Genomic DNA, 25,300 nt, shown 5'->3' with positions numbered 1-25,300 from the left:
TCTCTCTCTCGTGCGCGCTGTCTCTCTCTCGTGCGCGCTGTCTCTCTTGCGCTCGCTCTCTCTCGCGCGCGCTTTCTCTCTCTCGCGCACGCTTTCTCTCGCGCGCGCTCTCCCTCTCTCTCCCTCACGCACTCTCTCTCTCTCTCATGCACTCTCTCTCTGTCTCACTCATACTCTCACTCACACAGAAGCGTGTTCTCGCTCTCTCTCACACACACTCATTCACACTCTCATGCGCACACACTGTCCCACAGATCCTCTGTCATACACATCGTCCTTCAAGTGCATGTGCGCTCGCTCGCTCACTCACTCTGTCTCTCTCTCTCTCTCTCCCTCCTCCTCTCTCCCCCTCCCCCCCCCCACCCCCCAACTCACCCTTTCACACTCATTCTCCCTGACAACACACGCATGTATCTATGGGGTGACTTTTTATTTGCAGATACATTTTATTTTTGTTCAAAATGCACACAATTTATAGACAGTTTGTCAATGTGGCATTTTATACATTCCTGCTTTAGAAATAACACCTGCCTGACTCCAAACCAAAACACAAACAGATTCTAAACAAGGCCTCACAGTTTTCTGAAGAAGGGTCTAGGCCTGAAACGTCAGCTTCCCTGCTCCTCTGATGCTGCTTGGCCCGCTGTGTTCATCCAGCTCTACACGTTGTTACCTCACAGTTAACATGCATTGTCAGATCTAAAATGTTACTTCCCATTTACAGTGATAAAACCTTTAGTTCTTGCAGGACTGGGACTTTGAAAGGAATTTGGGGATTTACATATTCATGTTAATCAATTAAAATCTTCTAACTGATTGACGGTTTAACAGCATTCTCATCAAAGCTGTGACCCTTTGATCTTTTACTTATAAATTCTGTGTCTGATACTCTGTCTCTCACTAACACCTGAAGAAGGAGTAAGACTCTGAATTTTGTGTTTTCAAAGTAAATCTTTTGGACATTATACTGGTGTGTGTTATTTCTATATCTCAAGTAAGGCAAATTTGAAATTATGATCTTTGTTGTGCACTACCCCTAACATCAGAAGATGTCACTTTAATCTGACATTGAGAAACCACAAAATGATCTTTTATTAGCCATGTCAGTATTTGTCAGATATATAATTCTTAAATATTAAGCTGGTTCTTATGCATCCAAAAGGAGGAATGTTTTAAACTTACAGTTTTTGAAATGTATAGAAACTACTGCAACTAATTTTCATGGATTGCTCAGGCTCAGATCTGTACTGGTAAGTCTGAAATCTGTCTTAGTTGCTCCGTAATTTTATTGGTTTTAGTTCTGAAGATTTTCAGAATTTTAAATTTAAAAGTTAAACTATATCCATGCTGCAAAACCTCACAAAGCAGTTGAGATAACTGGAATGGGTTCCATGTCTACACATTTCATAGATGCTGCTCAGCTAATGTTAGTACAGAGCACATGGCTGTTGATATCTCTTTCACAGTTAAATTGTTTGTTCCTGAAATGAAATGAATGATCGCAACTTCTGACTAATTTGTATACATTAATGCAATCAAAACTGTTTGGAAGTTTCTTTTTAACCCTTCAGTTAGCTGTGAATTGATTTCTGTATATAAAGAAGTTGGTGAGTCCACTTTTAGAATACTGTGTTCAATCCTGGTCTCCCTCCTATAGAAAGGCTGTTGTGAAACTTCAAAGGGCTCAGAAAAGATTTTACAAGGATGTTGCCAGGGTTGGAGGGTTTGAGCCATAGGGAGAGGCTGAATAGAGTCAGGCTATTTTCCCTGGAGCATCGGAGGCTGAGGGATGACATTATAGAAGTTTACAAAATAATGAGCGGCATGGATAGTGTGAATAGCCAAGGCTTTTCTTCCACGGTAGGGAAGTCCAAAGCTAGATGGCGTAGGTTTAAGGTGAGAGGGAAAAGATTTAAAAGGGACCTAAGAGGGAAACTTGACCATGCAGAGGGTGGTGCATGTATAGAATGAGCTGCCAGAGGAAGTGATGGAGGCTGGTACAATTACAACATTTAAAGGGCATCAGGAAGGGTACATGAATAGGAAGGGATCAGAGGGATACAGACCAAATGCTAGCAAATGGGACTAGATTAATTTAAGATATCTGATCAGCATGGACGAGTTGAATCGAGGGGTCTGTTTCCATGCTGTACAGCTCTAAGTACATTTTTAATAGTGAGATATTAAGATCAGTGGTATAATCCAAATCAAAGCATTTTTTTTAAAAGAAGAATTTCTGAAATTACTTTTTGATTCATTCAAGGGATGTGGGTGTCTCTGGCTGAACCAACTTTCATTGCCCATCACTAATTGTCCAGAGGGCAGTTAGGAGTCAACAATGTGACAGCAATAAATGCTTTTCCAGCCAGTGATGCACTCCTCCATTGAATGATTAAAAAAAAGATAATTTCAGAAATTTCTTTTCTTTTAAAAAAAGGCAATTTGAGAAATTTGTCTTTCCAAAACAAAATTGCTTTGATTTGTATCTACTTCAGGAACAATTTTGAATTAACTTAACCAAATAACCTGAAATATTATAAAAATTACAAATAAGAGGTAACTTTCAATTGTAAACCTCCCTCCACTTTGGATTGACATAAAATATCAAGATACCATTATTTATTCAAGCGACATCTTCACCCCCACAGACTAAATTGGATTGTAACTTGCATGGCAAAATTCAGAAAATTCATATCTCTCATTTGGCAAGAGGGTGACAGATTTATATTCAGAATTTTATCTGCAAACTTGACTCATGTGAGAAACTGTGAGAAGGAAACTTTTCCTTTTGCATACCTATAATAATTTTTTTCAACATTTTGACTGGTTTTGGTCACCAAGTCTGCAAGAGAGCTTTTGATCTGAATAGTCTGTTCTTTGCTCAAAGCATCACAAACAACAGCCTCAACTTTTCAGGCAATAGTAACTGCAACCTCCTGCCTTATTTTATTCTGCTGTCTATTTGCTGTTTTAGTTTCCTTATTTGCTTGGTCTTGTAATTTCTTTCTCTTCTGCTGTTCCTTTTGCTTCATCACTTTCTTTATCTATCTCTTTTCCTCATTCCCGCCTTGTGCCTCACCTCCCTCTCTGAATCTCCTTTCCATTTATCTTGCTGATATTAATAACTCTCCCTCCTAATGTTCTGTCTACTTTTCAAATTTTAATCACTGCTTTCCAAAAGAAAACAACATCCCTATCCTTGCAAACTGTTACAACATCTCCAACCTCTTCCCTTTGCTGCCAGTTCTCTACCTTTCCCAGAACTCTGTTTGATTCCCTTTCTGCCATGCTATTAATACTGAAACAGCATTCACCAAGGTCACAAATGACCTTGTATGTGTGTGACACAGATAAACTATTCCTTCTTGTTCCTGTTGACCTCTCTGTAGCTTTTGACGCACAATAGATTGTTATCCTGTTCCAACACCACTGCATTCTCCATTTAGTTGGGCAGGATGTCACTTGCCTAGGTCCATTCTCATCTAACTGTAGCCAACAAGTTAGCTACACTGGTTTCTGTTCCTGCTCCCATGAGATTACTTCTGTTCCCCTAGGGGTCTAACTTTGGCTATACCCTCTGATTATTTATTATCTATCTATAATGCTGATGTCTACGGTAGAACCAGCATTTTATTGCTGATTCCTAATTTATTTTTGTTCAGTCAGATGTCAGTATTGCTAACTGGCCAGTACTTATTGCCCATCCCTGATTACTCTTGAAAGATTTATTGAAATACTACTGTTCTTTTGGCATATAAATCCACACAGTGATATATATTATGGACTGAATTCCAGCTTTGACTTCATTTCAGCAAAGGAACAGTGATATATTTCCAAGATAAGATAGTGTGTGACTTAGAAGGTAAACTTGCAGATCGTAGGGTTCCAATGCGTCTGCTGCCCATGTTATTCCAGACAGTACCTGTCATGGGTTTGGAAACATAAAAATGTGGGAAAAATTACAAATTGAAGCAGTCCATTCATTTCATCTTGTCTGTGCCAGCTAGGACAGAGCTGTCCATCCATATTTTTCATCTTCTGGTCTGTAGCCCTGCAGCTTACAAAACTTTAGCTGCTTTTCCAAGTGTTTTTTTTCTGCAACAAAGTTCTCTGCTTCTACCAAGCACAGTATTCAAGACTCCCCTCATATTCTGGATTTTCTTTGTTGCTCAACTCTCCTCTAATCCTTTTGTCAGTTAATTTATATCTGTTGCCCTGATTCTTGATCTTTTTGCCAAGGGAAATGGATTCTTTTTAATTCTATACACCTTAATTAAATCTCTTCTCATCCTCCTATCCAATCTTGCCTCATTGCTAAGATTCTCTACTTCGGCAATATTTCAATGAATGTCCTCTGTATGCTCTCCCCTGCAGTCACACCCTTCCTGCAATGCAGTGACCAGTACTGTACACCATACTCTAGCTGTGACATAACTAGTTACATACAGTTGTAGCCAACCTCCTAGTTCTTTTATATCTTGACTAACAAAGCAAAGTACTCTTTTTTTTTACCTTATCTGCATTACTTATCCTGCTACTTTCAGGAATCTGTGGACATGATTTTCAAGGTCATTCTGTTTGTTCACGCCCCAATTTTCCGGTACAGCTTTCTTCCTCACAACCAATCATACAATCAATTCTTGCATCATCTACAAACTTATCAAGCCCTCCTACATCTAAGTTGAGTTATTTGATCTCTACCATAGAAAACAAGGAACTGTCAACTGAACTCTACAATCCAACTGGAAGCCAGCCTTCTAGTCACAAAAAGCGGCCATCAGCCATCACCCTTTGCTTCCTACCAATGAGTCAATTTTAGATCCAATTTTGAACCCAACCTTACCCTACGTTCCAAAGGACTCTTAGTTTTCTCACCAGTCTACCAAAAGTTTTATAAAATTAATGTAGATGGCATCAAACATGGTACCTTCATCTACCCTCCTTGTTTTCTTAAAGCTCAGTCAACGTAATGCAGGATTAACTTCCCTTGACAAATACACATTACCAGCTTTTGATAAGTTAATAGCTTCCTAAAGATAATTTGTATATTTGTTTCAATATTTTTCAACAATGTGCTCATTGGTGAGATTGGGATGACTGTACTGATTTATCCTTCCCTCCCTTTCTAAATAACAGTACAATGTTAGGAGCACTCCAGTACTATCATGGGAGGATTGGAAAATGATGATCAATTTCCAGTGTTTCCTCCCTTGTTTCTGTTAGCAAACTGGGTACATTTCTCCTGGGTGTGGTGATGTAGCTATGTTAAAAATGCTAAATCCCTTAATATTTCCTTCTTCACAGTTTATACTGTCCAGTTTTCATACTCCTTAATCACAGTGTCTGTATTGACCCCTCTTTTGTCAAGGAGTTGCAAAGTATTAATTAAGAACCATGCCCAAGTCTTCTGCCTCTGTCCACAAGTTACTGTTTTGGTGTTTATCTGCTGAACATTTCCCAGTAATCCTCTTTCTCTTTATGCATTTATAGAACATAAACCAAAAGGTGCTGTTGAGGACGTACTGCTGCAGTACATCATGTAGATGGTACACACTGCTACCATGGTTCATCGGTGGTGGAAGGAATGAATGTTCAAAGTGGTAGGGCAACCAAGTGAGCTCCTTTTCCTTGGATGGTGTCAAACTTCTTGAGTGTTCCTGGTACTCTGTTCGTTTGGAGCCTTATGCCTTGCATTTGACAGTCAGAAACTTAGTTTCTTATTGTAAACTTTCAACTTTGGCCTGCTGTTGTAGCCATAGTAATTATGTGGTACGGTTAAGTCTCTGCTCAACAATATCTGCTAATCTCCAGGATGTTAATGGTCAAATGTTCGGCAGTAATAATGCCTTTGAATGTCAGGGTGTGGTGGTTATACACTGTTTTAGGGGATGGTCAGTGGCAGGCATGTTTTGTTTGCCACTGATCAGCACCCTGCATGTGGGCATGGAATACTTGTTATTGAGGTGTTGTGAATGAGCAACATTGTGATCACCACTGAACATCCATATTTCTTATCTCTTAATTGAAAGGTCATTGATGAAACAGCTGAGGATGTTTGGCCTAGAACACTATCCTTAGTAATTCTTGTAGCAATGTCCTGGCTCTGCAGCAGGCACAACTTCTTGTTTTGCTCTAGGTAGAATTTTGAATAGAGTATATTTTTCCCTACTCCCGGTGACTTCAATCTTATTAATTTGCCTGTTCAGAAATGTTACGAACACATTACTGGAGCAGGTGGGACTTGAACCCAGGTCTTCTGGCTCAGAGGCAGGAACACAACCACTGAACCGTAAAAGCTCTCTGGGTCTGCTTTTTTTCCCCCTCTCCTATTTGGAAGTGCTATTACGCACAACTGAATTGTTTTCCCATCAAATTGCTGTGAATTTTTTTGTTTTTAACTATTAACCACCAGCAGTATATCAGCCGTGTAGCCAGTTAGAAGTTTACAGGCAATGCAAACCATCAAAGGTGAGGGGGTTGTGGGGAGAGCGGGAAGGGACTAAATCAAAATGGAGTTGGAGGGTGAAGTAAGACACTGTATGTTTTTTTTCCTTTTGCCCAGAAGTACTATCACGCAAACTGGGCAATCTTTCCACCACCAAAATCTCTGTGACTTCTTTTGTTTTCTTGTCTTTAACTACTAACCAGAAATCATCCATGTTGCCAATTAAATATTTACAGGCAATGCCTATTATGGGCAATGCAAACCATCAAAAGTGAGAGGAGGTAGGGAGGGATGCAAAGGGCTGAATCAAAAATGGAGTTGGAGGAAGAATGGGGCTGCAATTCTCTTTCTTCTTTTTATTCTCCGAAGTGCAATTATGCCTAACTAAGTGACTACCACCACTAAAATTAATGTGATACTTTTTTCTGTTAACTGCTAACAGTAATCACCTGTGTAGCCAATCAAGTATTTACAAGCAAAGCCCATTATGGGCAATGCAAACCATCAACCTGTTCAGAGATGTTATTACACACCTCTGGAGCAGGTGGGACTTGAACCTTGGCCTCCTAGTCCAGGGGTAGGGACAATACCACTGTGCCACAGGAGGGCCTGCATAGGTCTACTTGTGCTCCTAACATCTTATGGTCCACAAAGTTTGATTTTGTGGAGTGATTTAAAGGAACTTAGCGAAGAAGAGTGGTTTAGAGAGCAAATTCCAGAGCTTAGGGCCTGGACAACGAAAGGCACGGCTACTGTTGGTGGAGTGATTAAAATTGAGGATATTTAGAGGCCCGAATTAAATGAGTGCAGGTATCTGAGGGTTAAAGGGGTGTAAGAGATTGCAAAGCTAGAAAGGAGCTATTTGTGGGAACATTTGGAAAGAAGGATGAGAATTTTAAAATTAATGCTTTGTTTAACTGGAAGCCAATGTCAGTTAGCATGCACAGGAGTGATGGGTGAATGGATTTGGTGTGTTTTAGGACATGGGCAGTGGAACTTTGTGTGATCGTAGGTTTATGGAGGGAGACCAGCTGTAAGTGCAATAGAATAGTCAAGTTATAAGCTGAAAAGGAGTGAGTGAGGTTTTCAGTACCAGAAAAGCAGTGGCATTTGGAGATGGGTGATGTTGCAGAGGTGGAAACAGTAAAAGCATGAATTTGAAAATTGCTGTCTGGATCAGATATGATACAATGGAGAGGGCAAGAGAGGTGGTAATGAGATGGAACTAATATGGAAAATAATATGTTTTGGGAATGATATGAACCAGGAGCAGGGGTAGGCAATTCAAGCTTACTCTGCCATTTAATGTCTGATCTTCGGATATGGTCTCACCAATGCCTTGGATAATTGCAACATTTCCCTACTTTTATACTTCGTTGCTTAAGCAATAAATGCTAAAATTCCATTTGCCCTTCTTAGTACCTGCTGTATCTGTATACTTGCTGAAGAGTGGCCACATATGAGAAATAGGAGGCCAAGTATAGCTACGTGAGGGACACTGGATATAGCTGTAAAATAGTAGGAAGAAAGCCATAGAAGCTGATCTTCCAGTAACATTTCAGTAGCTAAGAATGGAACCAGATGAGTGAGGTCACACCAGCTGGAAATCACTTGAGAGCTGTTGAAGGAAAATGGTGAGATCTATAGTGTCAAGGCTTCAGAGAGGTTGATAAGGACAAGGAGGGTTCATTTACCTTTTTCATTTAGGGTATGATTTGTGACTGTAAGAGCTGCTTTGCTACTGTGGCAGGGTGAAAAGCCTAACTGGACTTGAAGGAGAGATGGGTACATTTTATTCCTTTTTGTAGTTAGTCTGTTTATGTCTTAAATGTTTTGTACAGATTCTTTTCAAATTTCTTCCCTTTCCTGTTTGGCAAATTTGAGAAGCTGCACATGCTGAATAAAGTACATATAAGGAATGCCAAACTCTTAACTGTTAATTGGAATATCAAATATCGTATGTGCGTGTTTGAGAGAGGTATCAAATTATCCCTGTGTTTTCTTTTTAAGTTCTTTTGGCATCGTGACAATATTAATATATGTTGGAAATAAAATTTGTTGAGTCGACGGCCCATATGATCTTTAAAAAACCCTTGACCAAGCTAAGGAGTTCTCTGACCCTTGTTTTGTCATCAGCAACTTAATAAATAGTGTTCCAGTGCCTGCTAGTAGTATGCATGTACATAACTAATCTGGTGCAGTACTGCAAAGATGGCCAGCTCTTTGGTCAGAAAATACACTTCTGGTCCCAGATACCTTAACCACGGGTATATTCCACAGGAACGTAAGTATTAAACTAAGATTGTGAAGAGTTGAATTTTCAGTAATATGAAGTATGTTTTTTAAATGCTGTATCTCAGTGTTTATGACTGAACCAAGTATGTCAAAAGATTATGTAATGTACCAAGGAAGTGGTAGTTAAGCAATTAATGTGAAGTATAACATTAAGGATGTTGAGTTGTCTTTGCATAAACCTCATCTTGCATTGCTTTGAATGAGGAAGCATACCTTGATTTAACTTAGGTTGTTTGTATTTTCTGCAGGAACTACCAACCAAATATTAACATAATCATGTTGGAAAATTTAGAAAAATTGTATCTTTCTTATATCAGTGTTTTCCGCTTAATATGGAAATAAATCCAAATTTAGTTTTGGAAAAATTAATTAACTGTATCTATTAGCTTTTCCGGTAGTGATGTCAGCAATTTCATTTCGCTCAGGACTGTTGCTGTGGCATGATATGTTGTTTGTGTCTAGTAGCAGAATCCTGAAACAACTCTTCTACTTGGAGCTCCCAGAAAGATAATGGAAACGCTCTGGGGATGCCCTCAAAAGCATCCCAAAGAGGCCAGACTTCGCTGTCAAGTCATGAGAGTACCCGGCATGTGATTGACTAAAATGAAGAAGCCTCATGCTGACAGTCACTGGAAACATCAAGACTTTTCAGGAACATCCAGACGTGAAATAGAAGCACCTTCCTGCAAACCATCTGTCCAGCCCTTCAAGCAGCACCTACTAGGCATGAACCATGCAAGTCCTCTTTGATCGTAAGGGACTGCCCAAGAAGAGAATATTTGCTTTGTTCGTGATGCCCTGTTCCAATCCTTTTTATTACCTTTAGCCCGTTTATTCAAAACAAGTACCTATTCCCATAGTAATTTGGTTAATTTCATTGTAGTTGACAACTTGTCTTCTATTTAACTTTCTGTCCAGTAATTGTATTTGGCTTGTTTGTAGTATTTGCTTTCCTTGTTTGAGTTAATTTCAAGCACTGCAGCAGGTACTTGATGGTACTGCCACTGAATGATCAGGCAAGTTCAATTCCTATTCAAACACAGTATGGATATTTTTCTTCCTTCCTGCCCTGAAGTTGCCAGTTCTTGGCAGGGAATGGTTTCATGGATTGCAGAAGTATCACTTAACTCTGCTTCAAATGTGGGCCAAGACAATGAGCATTGAAAACTCTTCCATTTTTTTATTGCTCCTGCTGGGAAGTATGGATATGCAATCAGTGTATAACAGTCAGGAGTAAGAACTTCTTTGACCTCTTGAACTCATCCCTGCCTTGTATCAATGAAGTGTAGCTCAGTTGCTGCTGCTCTCATTCAGAACCTTATTTACCATTTAGAATTTGGATCCTTGTTGATACATTGCTACTCTTGGTGGTGCTATCATCAACTGTAGTTTTAGGGAGTACGTAGGAATTATCTGTCATTGTTTTTCCATGCAGATCTTATCTAGGGACCAAAGCTGAAGGATTGTATTTGTTGCAGGGATTATGCTAAGGTATTGAAGATAATCTTTGATACCATTGAAGCTAGCAGTGAGTATGGGATAGTTCCAGAATCCAAGAGATTTGGCTATGCACCTTGAGATTCCACACAGGTTATTTTACCAAATAGGGATTCACTATATTAGGGATAATGCATAGATTGACACTTAATATTGAATGGAAAGCCGAGTAAGAATAAATATTCAGATTGACACTTTGGGCATACCACAAAGTTCGGTATTTGCGCTTAACTATTTACAACCTATATTAATGACTTGGATGAAATTCAGAAGAGCAGATTCGGTCATTAAGAGGGTTCAAACTTGATAAGGAGGAGGTATTGGATACACCATATTTAAAGTTCACAAAGAATCTGCACTGGTTGAAAAGACTGCAATGATGCTAATGCAACTAAGAGTGGAAATTGCAGACACTGACCATAATGTTCAAAAAAGGGTGTAAGGATAAGCTCAGTGATTGCAAACCAGTCTGCTTAACTGCAGTGGCGGGGAATCTTCAAGAAACAATAATCTGGGTTAGAATTAATAGTCACAGAAATTAGATTACGGTTGAGAAGCTAGTTACAAATATGAAAATGAAGAGTTAGATTTTCTACAGGCACAAGAAAGTGCAAAAGTAAAATGTATTAGTCCTGTCTGGAGCGTGACAATTGGGAATTAATAGGAGATATAAAGGACATGATCGATAAAACAAATATTTTCCTTCTCTCCTCATTATAGAGGATCCAAGAAATTCTAATAGTAGTTGTAAATCAAAGTGCAGGTACAGAAGAACGTAGTGTAACAACAAGCACGAGGGAAGTGGTACCAGGCAAACTGCTGTAGCTGCGAGCTTTCAAATCTCTGGGTCCAGATGGACTTCATTTTAGGGTCTTAAAATTGCTGGGGCTTAGATTAAGGGATTTGGCTGTTTAGGACTGGATGAGAAAGTGAAAAAGGAGATGTGCATTTATATGGCATGTTTCATGAATGCCATTGTCTCAAAGCACTTTACTGACAATTCAGTACTTTTTAAACGCAGTTACTATTGTAAAATAGGAACTGCAGCAGCCAACTAGTGTACAATTAACACCCATAAACAGTGATGTGATAAGGAACTGATAATTTGATGAGATAACAAGGTGTAGAGCTGGATGAACACAGCAGGCCAAGCAGCATCAGAGGAGCAGGAAGGCTGAAGAAGGGTCTAGGCCCGAAACGTCAGCCTTCCTGCTCCTCTGATGCTGCTTGGCCTGCTGTGTTCATCCAGCTCTACACCTTGTTATCTCAGATTCTCCAGCATCTGCAGTTCCTACTATCTCTGATAATTTGATGATGTTGCTTAAGCAATAATTATTGGATAGGCTACTTGGGATGACTTCCCTGGTCTTCTTTGTAATAATGCCATAAAATCTTTGAATATCCACCCAATCAGGCAGATGGGAATTTATCTCAATGCTTCAATCGAAAGCCAACCACTGATGGCACAGCACATCGCCAGTACTGGAGTGTTAGCCTTGATCTTTATGGTTAAACTCTGGAGTGGTTGTTGAATCTGGTATGTTCCGGCTAGGGTGACATTGACATTGACACTCAAAAGGAGAGATTCGGTCAGTAAAATAGGTAGGAATTCTTAACCTGGAGAGCTGTGAATTTTTAGTCTTTTATAATATTTGAGACAGAGGACAATAGATTTTTGTATGCTCAGGAAATAAAGGAATATGGGGATAGTTTGGGAAGATTGAAAATTTAAAATCATCTTGTTGAATGGGAGAGCAGGTTGGAAGGGAGAAATGGCATACTCCTTTTACTTATTGTATATCCATGTTTCTTATGTTTTGACGAAAATTTCAGCTCCATTATTTTGGCATTGATGTTATTGAGTCTGTTATTGGATTTGAAGGAGGTTCTGTGGCACAATTATAGTGTCTTTGCCTCTGAACCAGAAGTCCCACACCAGGATTGTCAGCCAAGGAAGGTGTGATGATAACTTGGCCACGCATATTGAGTTTCAATTTGTAAATCCTTTCACTTTACAGCAATAGCAGACAATAAGGCCAGCAGGGATTCCTTATCAATAATGTGATGGAACGAAATTGGAGCTTTTACTATCCCTGTTCAAACCTCCAGACTGTAACATATAAATAGAAGTTGTCATCATAATTTGGTCTAACTGGGAGCCAGTTGACTCACTTGGCTGGACAGTCAGTGTGGATCAGACCAATGCCAAAAACAAGGAGTTTGTTCCCCGTTTCTGCTAGGGTGGCTTGGGGAATTGCCTTCTTGCTCTAACCGTGGTGGAAGTCATGGTGCTATGGGTTAGACGAGTCTTTGGACAGAGAACTCAAAAAGGAGGTGATGAAATCTGGTTCATGTTGTTGGGTGCACTGCAGGGTGTAGCCAATACCCATTGCTTCTGCATCATCTGACCAGTGCTACTTTCAACAGGATATAAAATCTTGCATTTTTAGGAGCATCAATCTGATACCAGTTAATGTAAAGCACGGGGACTCATGTATCAATCAGAGCTGAGGAATGCCAAGAAATGAAACACAAGAGAGCAGTTGTTTTAGATTCTGCTTTCATTCTGATAAGATTATTTTACGCTGGATTCTTGAACTGAAAAATGACCACTGAACTTCTGTCTATCTGCTGCATTATTATTATCCTATTTGACTTTAGGTTGACCGCTACTGTATCTTTTGAATTTTCCTCTAGGCTCTTTTCTCCATGGCAAACTTCCTCTTTGCCCAACATTTCCAACCTCAACTCCATTACCAAGTATGAATAGGTCATAAATGTATCAGCTCTAATTAAAACTACTCACTTAGATGCTTCAGCTGCTACTGTTTCTGCCTAACTACTCTGAACATTTCACTGACTGCCTACTCACCGAACTTGAACTTCCCTGTCGCTCTGCAGTTCCTCGTTCACCATGCCACTTGCCCCGTCAAGGGCATTTTCCATTGTCACGGCACCCCATCCTGTTACCGTCTAAATCCCTAACTTCTTAACTACATCTCATTGTTTGCTAACAATCTGAATTGCTGTCTTTACTTATACATTATACTTCTAATGATGTAGTTCGGAGAAGATTTAATAAGTTAATACTAGAATGCAAGGGTTGTCTCATGAGAGAAGGCTCGCCTTGTTAGGAGTGTATGCACTGGAATTTAGAGGTGACTCGATTGAAACATATAAGGTCCGGAGAGGATCTTGACAGTGGGTCCTCCTATTGTGGAAGAATCTAGAACTAGGGCTTGTTGAGAAGAATGGGGTTGCCCATGCAAGGCACACATTAGGGGAATCTTTTTCTCAAAGGGTTGAAAGTCTTTGTAATTGTCTTCCTGGAATGGTGGTAGAAGTAGAGACTTTGAATATGTTTAAGGCATAGGCAGCTAAATTCTTAACAAGCAAGGGGGTGAAAGATTATTGGGAAAAGGCAGGAATTTGAAGTAATTAGATCAGCTGTATTCTTGTTGAATGGTGGACCAAGCTTCTGATTTGTTTGTTTGTATATTCTGTCTTTTAATGTAGCTTGTCATCATTCTCCTCCCCAGTGTTTGCGCTCAGTCTCCCTCTCCAAACTTGCGGTTAGGGTTTTGAATATTGTTAGCACATTCATTCCTATATCTCTGAAAAATTAAGAGTCGTGTGAAATCTTTAGTGACTGTGTCCCATAGTACATAGTCCCTTCTTAATTTCCTTAGATCTTCAACAGAGTGCCAAATAACAAACTAATAACAACTGGTGACCAACTCTTTGGTAGACCTTTTGTCATTCAATCCAATTTTCTCAAATACATCAAGTTATCTTTTGCAGTTGTTTTTTTTGCCCTGATCTATTTTGTTTCCTGCATAGTACACTAAGAATTTTTCTTCAACTGTTCTTCCTCAACCACATGTTCCTCCACCCACAGAAGCACCCACCTGTATATTAATGATCCTCAACTCTGCCATTATTTTAGTCACCATGAGTACATTGAGTTTTTGATAAGTTCTATCCATCACTTTGAACAACTTTCATAGAATCCCTACAGTGTGGAAATAGGCCAATCAGCCCAACAAGCCAATACCGTTCCTCTGAAGAGCATCCAATCCAGACCCACTCCCCTACCCTTTTCCCTATAATCCTGCATTTTCCATGGCTAATCCACTTAATTTACACACCCCTGGACACTATGGGCAATTTAGCATGGCCAATCAACCTAAGCCTGCACATTTTTGGACTGTGGGAGGAAACGAGAGCACCCAGAGGAAACGCACGCAGACACTGGGAGAATGTGCACACTCCACACAGACAGTTGCCCGAGGGTGGAATTGAACCCAGGTCTCTGGTGCTATGAGGCAGCAGTGCTAACCAGTGAGCTGCTGTGCTAACTTTCTGGAATATTTTCAGAAAATGCTGTAACTCTTCCCATCTATCTATCTTTGGACAGATGATTTGCAGAAGGAACTCCATGAAGCATTGGCATCTAAGGTTAATACTAAAGGGAACCCATCCTTATATTGGGGTTAGCTGGGAGTATTTGTGGTTTGTTAACAATTATTATATAAGGCAATGCAGCCTTTACTTTATCACTAATATTTATTTCAATGATATTTGCAAATGCAGTCTGATGAAAATGAGTAGAAGCCATATGGATGAAGATATCACATGGGTCTAATGCAATGGTACATTTATAAAAATTTGGAAATTGAGGCACAGAGCCAGTTATATTGGTTCCTGGCTTGTTGAATCTTGACCTTGGACCTGAACTAATATGATGTTCTGTGATAAATATCAGAATGAAAATGAGAAAAGAAATAAGTTTTACAATTGCTTTTACAATTAACAGGCATTCCTATTCATTCAATGTTCCAAGACCATAGTTTTTAACCATCAAGTCTGTCAATTGTCTCAATCGTCCAAGGAAACTGTGGCTTTTAAAAAGCTGCATGGTAGTAAAGGAGTAGTAAATATAGCCGTTGGATTTTAACATTCGATCTGGAGAGACATCGATGCAGGGGCATTGTCATTGGCCTGGTAATTCAGAGATTCGGGCGAATGCTCAGCAACATGGGATTGAATTCTGTCATGCAAGATGATGAAATTTTAATTCAATTAATATTGTCAAATTTTTTAAATGTCTAAAAATAATCATGAAATCGTTTCCCGCCTGGTTTTTAAACTCTGGGGTCCGCTGAGATGGATTGCCTCACTTCGGTTTTCCTTCATAGTGGAATGTATATGGGGTTGAGTTCAATGTGTTTATTAAAAGCATGCTTCGTGGAGTGCCGTGCTTCTAGGAATTCTTGTGTCTGTCTCTGCCTAGCCTGTCCCAGGATCTTGGTGTTGTCCTAGTCGAAGTGGTGGTTCTCCTTGTCCATGTGGATTGAGATGAGTGAGTGGTTGTGTCTTTTTGTAGACAGGCTACACTAGTGAGGCAATCCATCTCAACGGACCCCAGCATTTAAAAACCAGGAAACCATTTAAAAGGCAGGAAAACACACCCACGCTTCATCGGAGGCAGCACTGAGGATGTTACCAAGCATGGTAACGAAACGTCTGCGAGACAAGAAACCAGCTCAGCGAGCCAACCAACCTCAACAACGTCAACACCCACAACCTGAGCTACAAATCTACTCCAAAACCTTAGTAATCATGAAATCATTGTCACTTGCTGTAAAATCATTTATAGTTCGTTAATGCCCTTTAGGGAAGGAGTATCTGCCATCTTCATTTGGTCTAGTCTATGCAATTGACTTTTTGAAATTGATTAGCAAGCCATTCAGTTCAAAGGCAATTAGGGATGAGCAACAATTGCTGGCCTTGTTGGTGATGCCAGCATCCCATAAAAGAATAACGAAACAAATCATTTCCAGCTGGCTGTGGAAGTTATAGTGTTATATGGTTCTTATAACATGCCCAACTTATTTTTGTAGCAGAAAATATGAATGTTAGCTAAAGACAACTATTTTATCCAGGGTTCAAGGTTACTTTAAACAAATTCATATTCCTCCTTATGACAAAGTTGGTTGAATCTTTTCAATTTTTATTGTAAAAGAACTCTTAAAAATCAAGTTGAATTTGGAGAATGATGATTAGTGATAGAGGTTCAAATTAAATCGATGCACCTTTTTTCCCTTGAAACTTAGCTGTTGAGATAAAAATATAGAGCAAGGTTTCCACCAGTTTGAACAGCTTAGTGCCCCAATTTATGAAACATACATTAATTCAATTGACTCTGCATTGAAAATATTAATTCAAATTGGCTTTGATCGTTCAGATTTTTATTTTGCTTATGTTTTGTCCAGCAGCATTCCCTTTCTCAGTCCTACAAGAGTCAGGTAGGATTCTGTTTTGGAATTAATTTTAGTGAGTACATAGTAATAGTTGTCTTAGTAATACTTTGTATTGTAGTAATTTCATTTAATTTAGGAGTGTATTCTATCAGTTTTAAATTTAGGACTGTGAAAACTGAATTGAATACCTCCTGAATATACTGCTCCATTTGATTAATTGGCCCTGTGTACGATGATGACACAACAAAAGATAATTGGAATGACATGGATTAGTTGAAAGGCATAAAAGCGATTTTTTTTCTGAATCTGTTCAATTTTTTTTCACTGGCTTTGAGTGAATTGACTGCTCAAAAGATAAAATTCATAAAAATATTACACTTGTGAGAAGCCTGAAACCCCCAGTAGGTCAGGTAGCATTGATGGAGGGAACTGATGCGGATCTGGATCTGAATCTTTCTTTCATTTTGACAGATGGTGCAGATATGTTAACTCTTTTTCCTTGATAGATCTGCCTGACCTATTGCCAGCAAAATCTGCAGATTTTTTTGTTTTTGCAGATATATTCTGCAAATATTTATTTTATAACTGAGCACATTTCTACTATGAATAGTCAATAGTGTTTAATGGTTTCCCTTGCATGAGGAATGAATCCCTAACATTAGTATTGAAGGTCTGTTGGTTTTGAAATTATAATGCAGAAAGTTTTGTCTTTTTTGCGTTTTACTAACATTTTGAACACTCTTCATTTCCATACATTGAGTCATTCAAACGAATCACATGTTAATACAACTGCTTCTGTGAGTGATTGCAAACGTATGTTTTAGAGTTTAGCTTTATGAATGGTAAAGTTGTTGAATTAATAGTTTCATCTGTTTACATTTTCCTTACCCCGGTAACTGCGCCAATGGATGCCAGCATTATTATCGTTTCATGCATATTTTTGAAGAGCACTTGAAAGTGATTTGAAATTGAAAAGTGCTGGGTGCTCTTCAACCCTTCTTCAAGCAGCTGATCAAGAACAATCTTATTAAAAATATGCTTCCTGCCCAGCAAGTGAGGGAACATACCAAGAGCATTTGCATTCTCCTTTGCTGTCTAATCCTTTAACAAGTCCTGTAATACAGATTTCTACTACATTCAGATTGTTGAAAATTGCTGAGTTGGTTAATTTAATTAGGAACCCTTTTTGTAAGCAGCTGCTCACTAGAGTAGGCTGTTTATTTCCCTCAAGGCAGTTCTGGCCCTCCGCAAAATCATGGCTGACCTCTGGTCTCTAGTTGCAAACTCCCCACCCAGCAAAAATAGTTACTGTCTAGGCAAGTTTATTGTGAACACCGCCACCAGGCAGAGCAATGAGCAGGCATATGTAGGAATACTGAGTTGCAATGTGACTTCGCTGCTCAGTGATGGAGCAAGGCCAATAGCTGACTGACAAAAAATTGGCACTGCCAAGACCAAAATAGATAGCATGAGAAACTCGCTGTGCTGCTGCCCATGCCTCACCCCAGACTAAATCAGTGCGAGAGGAAGTGATGAAGGCAGCAAGTGGAATTCTTCTAAAAAATAATTAATGATAAATAAAGGTAGGGCAGTCTGCGCATTTGCTGACATCACTGCATGGAACATGGTGACTCATGATGTCAGTAGCACATGCATGGCTATTTGTTGAAACCTGTCATGGCCTGGTGCATATGTGTTGGTGATCTTATTGAAACCTACAAAATACTTAAAAGGTAGACAGTGTAAGTTCAGGTGAGATGCTTCCCTGGTTGGTGAATCTAGAACCAGGGGCACAACTTGAAAATAAGGGGAGTGCAGTTTAGGTCCAGCGTAAGGAGAAATATTTTACTCAGAGGTTTGTGAACCTTCGAAATTCTCTACTCAAAAGGGCTCAATAACCCAGTTATTGAGTATATTTGGAGACTGATGGATTTTTTGATTACCATTGTTGTACAAGGTTGTGGGGATAGTATGGGTGAAAGTATTTGATCAGCCATGATCATATTGGTAATAAACCGGAACCAAAGGTCACTGTCTAAGGATAAGGACACGGAGCATTTAGGACAGAGATGAGGAGAAACCTCTTCCGTCAGTGAGTGTTGAGCCTGTGGAACTTTTTGCCACAGGAAATCATTGAGGCAACAACAGTGAAAACTTTCGGGAAGGCTGTAGGTATAGTTCTTAGGCCAAAGTGGATCAAGGGATATGAGGCGAGAATGGGAACAGGGTACTGAGTTGGATGATCAGTCATGATTGTATTGAATGATGAGGCAGGCTCAGTGGGCTAAAAGGCCTACACCTGTCCCTCTGTTGCTAATAATTTAATGTTTGAAGTCCAAGTACCTTACTGGCAAAATAAAGAACTCTGAATGCTAGAGATCTGAAACGAGCAAAAACAGAAATTGCTGGAGAAAATCAGCAGATCTGGCAGCATCTATGGAGAGAAAACAAAGTTAATGTTTTGAGTCCATTGACCCTTCTTTAGACCCCTTCAATGAACTATTGCAGTTGGTTGGTGTAACAGAATGATTTTCATCAGAAACTCAGATGCAGCGGAATCGCAGCTGAATGCGCAGCAATATAGTTCTTCTCAGTTAGGAAATTTTACATGTGAAATAAAGGGTTGCTTCCAGAAATCAGGTTTTGTGAGAGATTGAGAACAGCAGCAGGCTGTTGATTGAAGTTGGAACTGCTTTTGCAGTTTTCTTCCCTGGTGCAAAAAGCAGACTAAGGAAAGAAATCAGACCTGTATATTTAAAGCTGTTCAAAAACTAGCAGTTTCTGTTAAGTAATCAGGGCTCCTGGTTGAGAAATCTTAGTGAGATGGCTTTGATGCATCTGGTCAATAACTGCTGTCTTTTAGCAGATTACTATGGTATTGTTAGCACACTGTTAGACATAGGGATTTCTAATATCTCATCCTTTGTTCCAAACTGGCTAGCGTAGACATGCCATTTGCCATTCCTTTGTTTCTGCCCTCGTTGGAATGTCTGTACAGTGCAAGGAGTGTGACATTCCAGGATTATGGCATGACCTTCTGACCCCTCATTACTGCTGATTAGAACTTCTCTGGAATTCTGGTCAACTGTCATCATGTCCTCAGCAGCTATGTTGAAGTACAGCAAAGTGTTGATTTTTAAGAAAATTTAAATTAGAGAATGTGGTTTTAAAGAAAACCACTTTTAGGATTTGTCCTTATACCTTCTGGGCAGGACATTCCTCTGACAGTCAGAGAAAGAAGTGAATTCTACTTCATTTAGTATAATGTGATCAGGAAGAGAAGAAAGCATTACACATTCATTCTGTCACTCTTGAAAGACAAACACAAAGTTAGCAGGTGCAATGTCAGTGACCCACTGCATTCTGGGTCTCTGAGCGACAACCAATGTGATGGATTTTTCAGTTAAAAGGTTTTAAAAGCCAACTCCGGTGTAACCATCTGACAATGGCTACCAAGCACATTTCTCAAATGTATCACAAAGGGTTGTAGGCTCTGTGTAACAAAATTACTCTTGGGGTCCATGAGGTTTCAAAATGCAGGAGAGCCAACAGGAGATTAAGGATTGCTTTCTGTAACTTAGGGGTTTGTGGAGCTTTTCTGAAAAAAGTAGAAAATGTGACACTTGATTCTAGAGTTATCTTCTTAAAGTAGGGTTGCTTCCTCCCCTACTCCCCTGGCCTAACTCTCAGCTATTAGAGATACTATACACGTGTTTTCCTTAACATTTTTGTTTACTTTGAAATGCTCAGCCTCCCTACCTCTATTCAAATTATTGTGATCCCTGAGCTTCTAAAAAGACACCAGTGATCAGTCAGACCTAACTAGACACTGCGTAGTACAAGGTAAACAGTACTTACCCTCTGGCATCTGCTGCCTGAGGGTATTTTTTTTTTGCTGAAGGCATCAGTGGATCCTGTTTGTGATGCCAAGTTGTTGTGGGACAAATCAACTCAGAGTCCAGAAAGGTTTAAAAGTTGAACGTCGTTATTACCAGCATGTAGAGTCAGGCTTTGAATTCTGAATTCTGTTGAGAATTGATTATGATAATTGTCTTTTATACATAATTCTGAAAGAAAACCAACAATGTTGGCTCATCTACATCACCCCATTATCTTCTCGAAAATCTCTTATCACATTCATAGACACACAAAGTGAAAGGTACAGGGATGCTTAAAACAGACCAAAAAGCGCAAAATCATGCACCACAGCAACATTATTGCCAGCATCCCTATTAATCCTTTAATTCTTCACATTGCTCACCATCAACATTCTGTGGATTAACCTCAACCAAAATATAACTGGATCAGCCATATAAATATTGTCCTACATTGGCAGGTCAGAGGCTGGGAATTCTATAGCCATTAACCCACTTCCTGACTGCCCAAAGCCTGTCATACAATCATAGAATGTTTATGGCACAAAAGTCGTGACCGATCACAAGATCATGAGATGCAGGAGCAGAAGAGAGCCCCATTGCATCTGCTCAGCCATTCAATGAAATCACAGCTGATCTGATGATCCTAAAGTCCACTTTCTTGCCTTTTTCTGTAACCCTTGATTCCATTCCTGATTAAAATTCTGTCCATCTCAGCCTTGAATATACTTAATAAGCTGGACTTGACAGCTCCCAATGGAAATCAATTCCACAGATTCAGAGAGAAAAGCAAATATTCCTTTACTGTGTCTTAACTGGAAAATCCCTTACTCTAAGACCTCCTGTCCTAGACTTCCCCACAAGGGGAAACAACCTGTAGATGTCCCCTAAGATTTTTTTTGTGTTTCAATAAGGTTTCCTCTATTTCTTCTGAACTTATATGAGTATAGGTCCAACCTACTCAGTCTCTCCTCTTAAGAAAATTGCTCCATGTCCAGGATCACCATGGTGAACATTCTTTGGATTGTGTCCAATGCCAGTAGATTTTTCCTCAGATAAGGGGACCAAAACTGTTCACAATATTCTGGGTGTAGCTTAGAACATGACATGTAGCTTAGAATACCTTTGAAATAAAGGTTAACATCTGATTTACCTTCTCAATTACCTGCTGAACTTTGATGCTATCTTCTTTGTAATTCATGCATAAGGACCCCCAAACCCCTGTGTGCTGCAGCTTTCTGCAGTCTTTCTCCAGTCAAATAATATTCACTTCATTTATTTTACCCACCAAGTGCATAACTTCACATTTTCCTTCATTATGTTCCATCTGCCCAATTTTTGCTCAGTCACTTAATTTGTCTATACACCTCTGCGTGCTCGTTGTGTCATCTTCACTATTTATCTTCCACCTACTTTTATGTCACCTGCAGACCAAACAATAGTACGTTTGCTTTCTCCATCCAGTATATGTAATAACTAACTGTGGCCCCAGCACTGATTTCACTTGTTACAGGTAGTCATCCTGAAAATGCACCCCCCCCCAACCTTATCCCAACTCCATGACTTCTAATGGCTAGCCAATCTTCTATCCATGTGGATATATTACCTCAACAACATAGGCTTTTATCATATTAATTAGCCGTATATGTGGCTACCTTATCAAAAGTCTTTTAAAAATTTAAATTTCAGGGAAGTATAATACATTTGTCAGGCATGGTCTCCTTTTTATGAAGCCATGTTGATTGATTTTTCTTGATCGTAGTATGTACTTCTAAGTACTCTACCATTACTTCCCAAATAATAGACTCTAACATTTGCCCACTGACAGATGTCACAGGGTCCACTTGTGTCTGTGCCAATATTGAAATTAGACACCCAACCTAATCCCATTTTCCCAGCATTTGGTTTGTAGCCCTGAAGGTTATGGCATTTAATGGGCATATGCAAATACCTTTTAAATGCGTTGATTGCTTCTGCGTCTACTACTCTTCCAAGCAGTGAGCATTTTGCCCCTCTGGGTGAGACGTTGTTTCCTCATCTTCACTCAAACCTTTCTACCAATTATTTTAAATATATGGCCCCTAATTGACTGATCCATCTGTTAGTATAACTAGGCCTTTCCCGTCAACTTTACCCGGGCCTGTCATAATTTTGTATATGTCAATCAAATCTGCAGTAAGCCTCCTCTGTTCCAAGGATACAACTCAGCTATCCAATCTTTCTCCATATCTGCATTTTTCCAGCCCTTGTGACAGCCTTGAAAATCTCCTGTTCACCGTGCAAACCCAACTCAGACCCAACCCAACTCTCCACTTGCCTGGATAAGTGTAACTCTAACAACTCTCAAGAAGCTCAACACCATCCAAAGCAAAGCAATTTGCTTGATTGGCACTCCATCACCACCTTAAACTTTCCACACCACTTAGAAAAATAAGGACGGGAGATGCATGGGTATGCCACCTATACAAACTCCTTTTCAAATTGTTTTAATGCACTTTTGGTTGGCTTCCCATTTTGAATCCATGTCATTGTTCTGGTGATCCAGAACTCTAAAACCTGTGTCTGAACTTGCACCGAATCCCATTCACTCATTACCCTTTGCTTAATGACCTCCGGTTAAACAAAACCTCGATTTTGAAATTTCCCTCCTTGTCTTCTGCTCCTTACATGGTTGTGCCCCTTCTTATCTCAATAATCTCTTTTATCCCTAAACTGTCTGAGGTATCTGTCCCTATCTAAATCTTGAGCAGTTCCAATCACTACACCATTGACAGCCTTCTTGTAAGTTTCCACCTCTATATTTCTCTTTCTCTTTTAAGATGCCGCTTAGAAACCTTTTGATTATAGTTTAAGCAACAGCAGCATCTTGCCTAACATTCACTTTAGTTTAGTTTGATTTAGTTTAGTTTCATTTCAAGTTTAGTTTGATAAAGTCCCATGAATTACCTCAGGGCATTTTGCTAGATATAACTATAAGTTCCTATTGTTTATCAGTTTACTGTCCGATCTGGAGAGTACAGGGCTAATATAATTTACATTGTGCACTCCAGCAAATAATGTTTCCTTATAGCGAAGGTTGTATTAACAGTTTTGCAGACTATAGTTGTTTTACAACTCAATGGACTAAATATTAACTTTCATAAATCAATAGAATAGATCAAGTAAAATGAAAAAATGTCTGGAAACAGAAACAAAATCACTTTTGAAATAAAAGCGGGCTTGAAACATTCAGTGGGTTTGGCAGCACCTGATCAGACAAAAGCAGAGTTAACACTTCAGCATGATGACTTTCAATCAGAGCTTACCAACTGAAGTGTAATCCTTCCCAAGACTTGCACATGTGATTCAGCAATTAAACTATTGAATTCCACTTCAGTATTTGCCCAGGATCTCTTAATTATTTTGCTGTATGAAGATAATTGCTTTTCACTAAGGAATTGTAGCATTGTAAGAACTTGTTTAAAAGTGAAGTTTGATTAAAAACTTTAACTGAGCCCTGTGATTGCTATATGTTAAAATAAATTAAACGCTGATATTAAAGGTCAAAGTCATACTTGTGTTTAACAGGTTTGTTTAAAAACACAAATAAACCTGTTGGACTGTAACCTGGTGTCATGTGGTTTCTGACCTTGTCCATGCCAGTTCGACACCGGCACCTCCACGTCGCACTTGTATTTGCAATGGGCTGGATTTTGATATTAGCAGTCAATGCTTACAACAAACAAATTACAAACATCTTCAGAACAGCTGAGTGGAGATTTATGTCATTGCGGATTTGAAACTGGCCTGGTGCCCTCTCTAGGGAATATCAGACCTATTTCAAGAATCATAGAGTCCCTACAGTGTGGAAACAGGCCATTTGGCCCATTGAGTCTACACTGACCTTCAGAAGAGCATCCCACCTCTGTATCCTATCTGTGTAACCCTGCATTTCCCCTGATAATCCACCTAGCCTGCACATTGTTTGATGCTATGGGCAATTTATCATGGCTGATCCATCTAACCTGCACATTTTTGGACTCTGGGAGGAAACTGGAGCACCTGGAGGAAACCCATGCAGACATGAGGAGAACATGCGAACTCCACATAAACTGTCACTGGAATCTGGAATCGAACCTGGGTCCCTGGCACTTTGAGGCAGCAGTGCTAACCACTGAACAACAATGCCATTCTAGCAGCAAGCAACTGATGTTTCCCAACTAATCATTGAAGAATTCGAGGAGTTATGTAGGACTGAAGTGTTGGTTCAAATTCCTGTATCAATGCAAAATCATGTATGAAAAGTGAAATAAGGAAGCAAATATGGAGAAATGTGTAAAAGATTGGGAAAACGTCTGTAAATTTTATTTTCAAAATCTCTTACAATCTGAAGAAATAAAACACCATGCTTGAAGTTACATTTCTGTGCTTGTGAAGTTTATTCAGATAGCCGTTAGAACTTATTATGTAATCAAAATTTTATTTGTGCCTGAATAGACGAGTCCTATTTTCTTTGTTATGCATGTCTAGTAAGTTCCACAAATTCACATCTTTGCATATATTTCAAGGCCAAGTGTGTTTGTGAGGGTGCCTTAAATGTGTGCATTAGTTGAGTAAATTGGACCGCAACTTCCAAGTTTCCTTATTTAATTGCATGTATGTGATTACCAGACGTTGTACCCAATTTAATCCATAACAGTGGTAAATATTAATAACCTCATTGGTCTTTGTTCTGTAAAATCTAGGTTTATTTTGATTAGCAATTGTAATAGTTTTCAAGTATTTTATTTTATGATCTTTAACATGTGATCATTCCAGCTGGAGTTGATAGTAATCCTTAATCTCAATTTTGCATGCCGTGTTGTTTTTTTAAAAACAAGGAATACAAAATAAAAAACCCAAAAGAACTGCAGATGCTGTAAATCAGAAACAAAAACAGAAGTTGC

General features: G+C 39.3%; 1 protein-coding gene across 3 annotated transcripts in view; it reads left to right on the top strand.

Annotated features, from left to right (window-relative positions):
- LOC109924133 (cytosolic carboxypeptidase 1-like) overlaps positions 1 to 25,300 on the top strand; it is an 85,038-nt gene that overhangs the window by 36,887 nt on the left and 22,851 nt on the right. Inside the window, exon 3 of one of the 3 annotated variants that reach the window (XM_048594959.1) lies at positions 16,516 to 16,545. The exons of 1 other annotated variant lie outside the window; for it this stretch is intronic. In XM_048594959.1, the coding sequence (XP_048450916.1) occupies positions 16,516 to 16,545 (30 nt within the window). Of the gene's footprint in view, positions 1 to 16,512; positions 16,546 to 25,300 lie in introns of all 3 variants that reach the window. One more of the 3 variants, XM_048594958.1, reaches the window with a different exon arrangement.

The sequence above is a fragment of the Rhincodon typus genome, chromosome 3, assembly GCF_021869965.1.
Source record: "Rhincodon typus isolate 14 chromosome 3, sRhiTyp1.1, whole genome shotgun sequence".
Lineage (NCBI taxonomy): Eukaryota > Metazoa > Chordata > Chondrichthyes > Orectolobiformes > Rhincodontidae > Rhincodon > Rhincodon typus.
Note: the sequence above shows the minus strand (reverse complement) of the source record. Positions and strands in the feature narration are given on the sequence as shown.